Consider the following 9506-nt stretch of genomic DNA (forward strand, 5'->3'; position numbering starts at 1 on the left):
CCCCCTTCTCCTCCTCCTTCGCACCCACCGCCCCCGCCTCGGCCTCGCCGCCGCGCCTCCACAACGCCCAGTCTGCACCGCCGAGAGCTGCGCGCCGCAGCGCGAGCGGAGGAGAGGGGCCGGCGGAGCGCGCAGCGCCCAGGCCCCCGCGCCCGCCCGGCCCGCAGCCCTGCCGCCCCGCACCCCCGCGCCGCCTCCGCTCGGACGCGGCCGCGGCCGCGCGACTTGGCCATCTGGCTTTAGGTTCCCTGTAAGGCCGTTTTCTTTTCTCATTCGCTCATCTGCCAAGAAAGGAGACTCGCCGTTGGCGCTTTGGCCTCCAGTTCATTGAGAAAAAAGAGGAAATACTCCGCGTGCGCGTTTAGAAAGGGGGTCGCCTCCAGCCCCGAACTCCAGAGTGTTCATCGCCTGGGGACTTCGCTCCGGATTTTCCTCTCCTTTTCTCGTCCAGCCGATTGCTCGGAAGTTAGGCTGAAGCAGAGTTTAGAAGCAAGAGGGGAAAAAGTTTGCATCGGGGCTGGATTTATTTGCACATCGCAGGAAGAAGAGAATCCAACGGAGAGGGGTTGGTGCAAAGCCGCGATCACGGTGAGGCGCGTTTGGCTGGCTCTTCCCCGTCCTGGCTCCGTGGCCGGCGCGTTGTGGGCAACATGGAGTAGGTGCAGCCGGACCGGGAGTGGGGTCTGTCTTTCCTCCGGCCTCCCTTTCTCTAACCCCGCAGGTTTTCCGTGGGGAACCCGGGAGCTGCCCGCGGGTCTGCCTCGCCTCGGGCTCTGTCTGCCTCGGCGGGGGCTGCAGTGCGCGCCGGGTGCAGTGTCCCCGACCCCACGCGCCCGCGCTCTGGGGGGTTGGGGTGGCGGACGGCTCGCGGCGAGTCGGGTCCCGGCGGTGCACTGGCCGCGAATTAGGCGCTGAGAGCGGGAGAGGGAGGGAAAACACTTTGTGTTTTCCAGGTCGCCGTTGCAGGCGCCCGCATTGCTAACCTGTTCCTCTCCGGGGAAGGCACGTCCTGAGAGAGGCTGTCCCGAGGCAGGGGCGCCGGGGTTACCGAGGGAGCGTGGGTAGCTCGCCTCGCGGGGGCAGCTAGACCTCGCGGGTGAAAAAAGGACAGGGTGCCGGGTGGAGGGAGCCTCCGCCTCTGCTCGGTGTGAACACAGGCGAGCACGGAGCCGGGTGGGAGCGTCGCCCTGCCTGGCGCCGCGTCTCTGCGGTTCGGAAGTGCAGCTTTCTCTTTTTTCCGTTCGCCGTGGTCGGCTTGGGTCATGCTTTTTTTTATTTTTGGAAGATTGGGCCGACCCAGCACAGGAAGAAAGTCATCAAGCGGTCGCGATCGTTTTCCATTACCTGAAAGTAGGTGGCAAAAGTGGCTAAGGTTTTTTTTTTTTTTTTCCCTCCCTTTTCCTTTGATGGGCTGATCCACTTTTTTGTTGCTGCTGCTGTTTCTTAATTCGGAATCTTGTGCGTTTTTACAAAGCGGTTTCTGTGTCGGTTTGCCCCACCCTTGCTTGTGCTGAAGTCCTTTCCCCCTAATCCTTAGTCTGATCACACACTGTCCTTAATGGGGGTTTCAAAGCGGGGAGCGGGGGGGCGGGGGCGAGGGAGCGGGGGAAGGAGGGGTGCTGCGAAGGAGGCCAGGGATAAGCAGAAATCTCTCTAGTAAACCTCCTTACCCGCAAAGATGCTACTTTGCACTGCAAGCAAATCTGCGCGGAAACTTTCCAGTTTGGGGATCTGGGTCTTGCACGCCCGGCGTGGGACCCTGGAAAATGTTCTTTCTTTTAAAAGCATTTTTTATTTGACTTTAAGAAGTATATACATGTATATATTTTTTCAATATATAGGCGTTTGCAGATTGCAGGCAATGCCCCTTCGGTCAGCGCAGGGTGGAGTCGCCCGGTGTGCATGGGTTAGACCTCGAAGTACCGGCTCTATGTCCAAGGCAGGGCCAGTGCCCCGTGTTCGAGGGCCTTGGCCGCAACGTGTTGCAATGGGCGGTGTGACCTCCGCCTAAGGGTGGAGTGGCTCTCTCTTGGAGCTGGGAGGCAGTTCTCTGGGGTGGGGGAGATTCTATCTGCGAATGAAGAGAGGGGGAAGCGCGCTCTAGCGTTTCAGGGCACGTCCCCTTCCGAGGCGCCCGCGTCCCCCGCCTGTCTGTCCGTCTCGGAATTGTGCGCAGGGGGGCCAGCTTGGCTTCTGGGCTGCGTCAGTCCTCCCGGAAAAAAGTCCCTTGGGGCTCCGACTGTGTGTCCCACCTGCTGGGGACCGTGTCGGGGCGCAGATAGAGCCGATAAACGGAGTGAAAGCAAAGAGCAGCGCGATCTCGTCTAGCCTCTCTGTTGGAACTGAGATCCGGTCTCCAGCTCTGCCTTTTTCCGAATTGGAAGGCGTGTGTCACCTGCCTGTGTCTCTTTTCTAAAAAGCCAGACTGGATGAAGGTCCACTTTTGCGCGTTTTTAGTCATTGTAGACTTGGTTGGCAAAGGGGGTGGTAGTTTTGAAATTTTACAGAGAGGTGGCGATTTAAGCGGTTACTTGTCAGGATGATAGATTTGAGATGTGACACTTGAATTTTTAAAACACTTCCTGTTACCGCCAATCAGTTTATTAGGTTCTTGGAAATGCGCAAAGTAGTTAAGATTTTGGCAGAATTTAAAATGTTCTCCCAGGCTCTCGGGTTGTACAATATGTGATTCTCAAGTTGTTGGGAAGTTGAAAATAAGTTCCTGTCTTTTTGTTGCTCCTGGTTGTAAGTTTGCTTTATTGTAGTCCTGGCACCTGACAGGATTTGAATTGGTGTGTTTTTAATTCTATTACTTTGTGCTACTGTGTAGTTAATGATAATTCATGATTGTTGTATAAAATGTATAACTATTCCTGGGGGGGGATATTTAGTTTTTTGCATGTCAGATTCATCCTATGAGGTTTTATAAAGTTACAGAATAGTTCAAGGTATTTAATGCAAAAGCAGACTTTATTAAGAACCAAGAATTTCTAGGCTGTATTTATTGATGTTTAAGGCAAAAATGACCATAATAAGTTTAAACCTGTTTCAGAATCTGAAAAGGTATTCAACTTTTGAAAATGTCAGTATCAATGTTATATTCCAACACTACTTTCCCACAGTGTTTTACACGGAACCTGAACCTTGCAGATTTTATGCTTATTTGAGTAAGGAATTGTTACTTACGCGATTGAAACAAAGATCAGCCTGGTGTCACCACACATCACAGGATTGAAGAATTGCTGATGCACAGCCGTAATTTTTACTTTTTGGTACAGGCGTGGCTCAGATGGCTGTCCGAATACCCTCCACAGCAACTCCGCTTGAAAGCCTGTTTCTCTGGGGGAGGTGGGGAGTGAAGAGTTAACTCAAGGGGGTGGAGAGTGGGAAGTATCCTGGAGTGTGAACCGTCTCCTTCCTCTTGGTTTCCGCAGGAATTCAGATGTGTTCTAAGCCTGCTGGGGTGAGCATACTTCCAAGACCTGATGGAGGCCAGAGCTCAGAGTGGCAGCGGATCGCAGCCCTTGCTGCAGGCAGCCCGTGACGGTGGCAGGCAGCGTGGGGAGCCCGACCCCAGAGACGCCCTCGCCCAGCAGGTACACGTGCTGTCTCTGGATCAGATCAGAGCCATCCGAAACACCAATGAGTACACAGAGGGGCCTACTGTGGTCCCCAGACCTGGGCTCAAGCCTGCACCTCGCCCCTCCGCTCAGCACAAGCACGAGAGACTCCACGGTCTGCCTGAGCACCGCCAGCCCCCCAGGCCCCAGCACTCACAGGCCCACGCTTCTGCGAGGGCCACTCTGTCCAGGTCCGTCAGCACAGTCAGCTCGGGGTCTCGCAGCAGTACTAGGACAAGTACCAGCAGCATTTCCTCTGAACAGAGGCTCTTGGGATCATCCTTCTCCTCGGGGCCTGTTGCTGATGGGATAATCCGGGTGCAGCCCAAATCAGAGCTCCAGCCAGGTGAGCTTAAGCCGCTGAGCAAGGAGGATTTGGGGCTGCACGCCTACAGGTGTGAGGACTGCGGCAAGTGCAAATGTAAGGAGTGCACCTACCCAAGGCCTCTGCCATCGGATTGGATCTGCCACGAGCAGTGCCTTTGCTCGGCCCAGAACGTGATCGACTACGGGACCTGCGTGTGCTGTGTGAAAGGCCTCTTCTATCACTGTTCTAATGATGACGAGGACAACTGTGCTGACAACCCGTGTTCCTGCAGCCAGTCTCACTGTTGTACACGGTGGTCGGCCATGGGCGTCATGTCCCTCTTTTTGCCTTGTTTATGGTGTTACCTTCCAGCCAAGGGTTGCCTTAAATTGTGCCAGGGGTGTTATGACCGGGTGAACAGGCCTGGATGCCGTTGTAAAAATTCAAACACAGTCTGCTGCAAAGTTCCCACTGTCCCACCCAGGAACTTTGAAAAACCAACATAGCATCATTAATCAGGAATATTGCTGTGATAAGGATTGTTCCCTTTTTTTTTCTTTCTTTTTTTTTTTTTTTTTTTAACACACACATATGCAACCAACTAAACAGTTAGAAATCTTGGCACTGTTGATAGAGGGTTGGGATATCCTTTGCTGTTTGCAGTGAAATGCTTTTTGTCCATGTGCCATTTTACACGTGTTAGAATTCAGCTAATGGAGCTCAGAGTATGTGATGCAGATCTTGGCAACCTACATGTTGCATAAGCTAAAGCAACAGACACTCCTAGGCAAAGTTTTTGTTTGTGAATAGTACTTGCAAAATTTGTAAATTAGCAAATGACTTTTTTTCCCCATTGTTTTCTCCAGAGATAATGTGCTATATTTTTGTATATACAATAATATTTGCAACTGTGAAAAACAAGTTGTGCCATACTATATGGCACAGTCACAAAATATTATACTAATATGTTGTACATTCGGAAGAATGTGAATCAATCAGTATGTTTTTAGATTGTATTTTGCCTTACAGAAAGCCTTTATTGTAAGACTCTGATTTCCCTTTGGACTTCATGTATATTGTACAGTTACAGTAAAATTCTACCTTTATTTTCTAATTTTTTCAACATATTGTTTAGTGTAAAGAATATTTATTTGAAGTTTTATTATTTTATAAAGAAGAATATTTATTTTAAGAGGCATCTTACAAATTTTGCCCCTTTTATGAGGATGGGATAGTTGCTGCAAATGAGGGGTTACAGATGCATATGTTCAATATAAAATAGAAAATATATTAACGTTTGAAATTAAACTGAGCTGGATTGTCTTATTTTACCTTTTCTTTTGTTTTTTGAAGTGAAAAACCATTTTATGTCAAGGATAGCACTTCAGTGAAATTGTTTCACTTATCTATGAGATTATCTTACGGTTGCTGCTTTAAAGTAGAGTGGAGATTTGGTGATTTTCAGAGATAACTCTAGCCATCAGGAGAGAAATAGCTGAGTGCCTGACTCAATAGTATAAATCGTATGAGGGCTCATTTTCGGCTCCTGTTGTTTTACTGATTTGCAGACTAGCCTTTGTTTTGCAGGTTTAAAAAAAAAAAAAAGTCTTATTCATTCAGGAGACTTCCCTAAAAGATGAACCATTAGACTTTTTCTTTATATACAATATTAAGAATGAATGTCATAAGGCTAATTCAGGACCAGAGAAATGAGTTCATTTCAACAAATATTTATTGACTGTCCTCTGTGTGTCAGGCACGCAGTATACACAGATCAATGCTTATAATTGAGGCAAAAATGTTTTCTTGACTTAGCAGATCATGGCTCTGTTTTTTCTAGTCTCTTTGGTTTTAGACTCTTAAGTTTATCACCATGATACCAAGCTCCTTATGTTAGGAAAGACATGGAAAACATAACTTGTTTTGGTTCAGGCACTGGGTATCATGAAATTTCATCCTGTATTGGTCTAATAATTCAAGCACAAGCAGGCCAACTTGAGAGGCCCTGTTGTATTTATTTAATCAAATTATCCAGAAAATTGTTAAATTTTACACTGGGAAAAAGATGCAGAATGGCAAAAAAGTCAGTGTTTGCAGTTATCTTTTGGACGCAAACACAGCAAGCTGCTAAAAGCCCATCTTGACAAATATTGGGTTTTCTTACTTGTAATAAGTCACTTGATTAATTAGTCACTTTATGGCTGATTTTTTTTTTCCCAAAGCACAACCTTTTGCTGCCAAGAATCACCGGAAGTCTAGGAAATGATTTACCTGACATTATTGTTTAATCTCTCGTTTCCTGTTCTAAGGCTCCTTCTCTTAGGTTAAGAGCTCTTAGTACAGGCTGCCTTCTGTTTTGTTTTTTGAAATTGGCTTTCAAGAAACTATATAGCCTCCTAAACCAAGACATTGCTATAAGGACCTTCAGTTTCCTCTAAGCTTTCTCCAAAAAAAACCCCCCAAAAAACACAAGGGTAAATCAATTTAGAAATTACTCTTAAGTTTCAACTCTGGGATACTGAATGTTGCAATTCTAATACTCATATCTAACCATTATGGTCTAAGAGGAATTAAAATATTGAAAAAAAATAGGACAGGGTTTCTTATTCATCACATAGTTTTCAGGATTTGTAAAGCACAAAAATTTTGACTCCCGGTTTCTGACTGTATCAGAAACTGCCATACGCACTGAGAACTGTTTTGTGTAGAAACTGTGAGAGGCCTTTTTTTTTTTTTTTTAAACCACATGAGCAGCTTTCAAAGTGTTACATAGACAAATTGAATCAGATGCAATTCGGTGTTTATTGAAGATGTAGAATAAAGACCTCTTTCCATGGTTATGGACTCAATCTCTGATCGTGTGGCCTAGATTTGCATTTTTAATCATTCCACTAGTGATTATGTACAGTTTGAGAACTACTGACCTAGATATTGCTTTCTAATTTAGCTTTTTTTTTTTAATGGATTCCATTGTAAAGCATAATTCACGAGTTTGAATGTAGAACATAGTGATAAACCAGCTGAAGTTAGAAGAGGACTTGGTGTAAGTATATATGAAGTCTTGATCAAAATTATTTAAAGATAAATAAGGAAAATTGGATTCCTCAAGAAGCTTCTAACTATTAAATGTTGAATTTGTCTATAAACCAGTATAGAATTCATTTTCAGAATATAAAGAATGTTTCTATCTAAACAGATTGAAAACAGATGGTGCTCACTCTTCAGTGTATTAAAAGAGTTTTTAAATATTCCAGGTCATCTCACTGAGGTAAAGGAATAATCACCTCAAGTTCTTTTCTTTTTTTTTTTTTTGCGGTACGCGGGCCTCTCACTGTTGTGGCCTCTCCCGTTGCGGAGCACAGGCTCCGGACGCACAGGCTCAGCGGCCACGGCTCACGGGTCCAGCCGCTCCGCGGCATGTGGGATCTTCCCGGACCGGGGCATGAACCCGCGTCCCCTGCATCGGCAGGCGGACTCTCAACCACTGCGCCACCAGGGAAGCCCCTCACCTCAAATTCTTAATCTCAAGTTCGTGAAAATTCTTATTATAAATACCAGTTGATAATGCAATGGCCATTATTCGGATATTGCGATAGATTAAAAGTATAATGATACAGCCAACATTAGTTGACCCCTTACCATTTAGGGGCCTCTTAACTATGTATTTTTCTGGTTTCTTACCTTTTTATTTTTTTAGAAACCTGTGCATTCTCTATATTGAGATTCATTTAAGGATGACAACTTGATTGCTGTTACTGAAAACAGTCATTTATGTGTGTTGAGGAGGAGACTAAGGCCCTGCCAGGTTTCTCCATGTTGGAGCATGCTCTGGGCATTGTCTGTGAAAGAAGAAAGCCAAAACCAAATACAGGTACTCTCAACCAAACTCTGCATGACTTTTTTCTCCAATACACCTTTGTCTCAAGGACTGCTTGCCTCCAGGATATATAAGATAGTGATAATGTCAGATAAATGAGTTTGCTCTTTGCACAGTGCAGTGAGGTATTGGATAGACAGTTGATGGGTTTAATGCTTTTGAACGTATATGTCAGAACTTTCAAGGGTTTAACGGGTTTCGAGTTTCACTTGTAGTTATATCCAAATCTGGCCGTTTGCCTTCCTCTCTTAAATATGCAGAAGGACCAGGATGTACGTGCAAAAGTCTCAACTTTGAAAATGGGTTAAACTGTGTAGATCAAAAACATTAAGTTTGTCATCTTGTGCGCAATCTTTTACACTACTTTAGTAAAGAACAATAAAAATAGGCATTAACTAGTTACATCAATACTGTATCAGTATCCATTCTTTGGTTTTCAATATTCATTAAGACACAAGTTATGTTAATTTCTACTTTAATTAGGCCAGTTGCCTCATTTCTCTGCAAGATACCAAGGGTGGGTCTCCAATGATTGAAGACTAGAGCAGAATTTTAAAATCAGGTCTGTCTGATTTGCCTGAACTGATCGTTAGAGTGAAGCTTTACATCTGGAATGTTTAACCACTGGTTTAGCCATTCATGGGAGGATAAAGCTGTCAGACTGTATCCTATAGTTGCATTTTATTTGGATATCATACACCACCTTCCTTACATCATGAGAGACAACCATTTGAATAATGAGAGATAAAATGTGAATTCCACTAATAGTGCACCTCTGGTCAAAATTAAATTTAAGATACTCATTTAACTTGTAGTTGAAAAAAGAGAAAAATATCTAGAATATATGTTATATAGAATATAATACACATTATATATTCTCTATATAGAGAGAATGTAAAAATATATAGAAATAGAGCAAATTAAAAAAGATTAGCACTTAAACCTTTACCAAATGTTTCACATTTTTATTTAAAACTGCATTTTGATTGACCTAAAGAAATTTTAAAAGCCAGTCTTACTTGGCAACTAATATTTTTTTAATAAACTATTAAAGGAGGTTAGAACGAAGCCTGTTTGTTGCCTTGGCCTCTGGCTTGGCTACATGGGGCATGTAAGGCTTCAGCATACCTTGAAGGAGTCAATTTCTCAAAACAGTTCTAATGCACACAGAAGACATGAAAAATTCGGCTGAATGCAAGAACCACACTCCCCACCCCTGGAATGGAATTTGGGTCCCCAAAATTAGTCATTTCAATTGAACACATTTTTTTTGAATGCCTACTCCTTAACCATCACAGGGCTAGTGGCTGAAGTACAAAAGGAAAGGGTTAGCGACTCTAATGCAAGCCAGGACTTTCCACAGCAAAGGCACAAGCAAGGTGCTATGAGAGACAGAAAATGGGTAAAGCACTGATGCGTTCACGATGGGTTTGATCTCCAAGGCTTTGCAATGGTTACAGATAGTTAAATAGGCACAGAGTTTTTTGCTGAGTCAGAGGCAACAGAATTCCCACTACTCATTAAATAAAACTGTGTTCACCATGCTCATATCTTAAATTCTAAATGAAATGTAGAGAGGAATCCCTGGTGGTCCAGTGGTTAGGACTCCAAGCTCTCACCGCAGAGGGCCGGGGTTCAATCCCTGGTTGGGGAACTAAGATCCCACAAGCGTGAGGTGTGGCCAAAAAAAATATTTTAAATA

The 9506-nt window shown here is 44.8% G+C and overlaps 1 protein-coding gene across 1 annotated transcript; it reads left to right on the forward strand.

Annotated features, from left to right (window-relative positions):
• Positions 1–284: 284 nt before the first annotated feature.
• On the forward strand, positions 285–5217 carry SPRY2 (sprouty RTK signaling antagonist 2). The gene is made up of 2 exons (XM_082675875.1): positions 285–588; positions 3435–5217. Exon 2 carries the CDS (start codon positions 3486–3488, stop codon positions 4431–4433), a length of 948 nt encoding a protein of 315 aa, XP_082532001.1. The 5' UTR covers positions 285–588; positions 3435–3485; the 3' UTR covers positions 4434–5217.
• Positions 5218–9506: the final 4289 nt, after the last annotated feature.

Source organism: Grampus griseus (genome assembly GCF_964374135.1).
Source record: "Grampus griseus genome assembly, chromosome: 18".
NCBI lineage: Eukaryota > Metazoa > Chordata > Mammalia > Artiodactyla > Delphinidae > Grampus > Grampus griseus.

Coding starts and splice junctions, on each gene's coding strand:
- SPRY2 (XM_082675875.1), top strand. CDS start 3,486: ATGGAGGCCAGAGCTCAGAGTGGCAGCGGATCGCAGCCCTTGCTGCAG.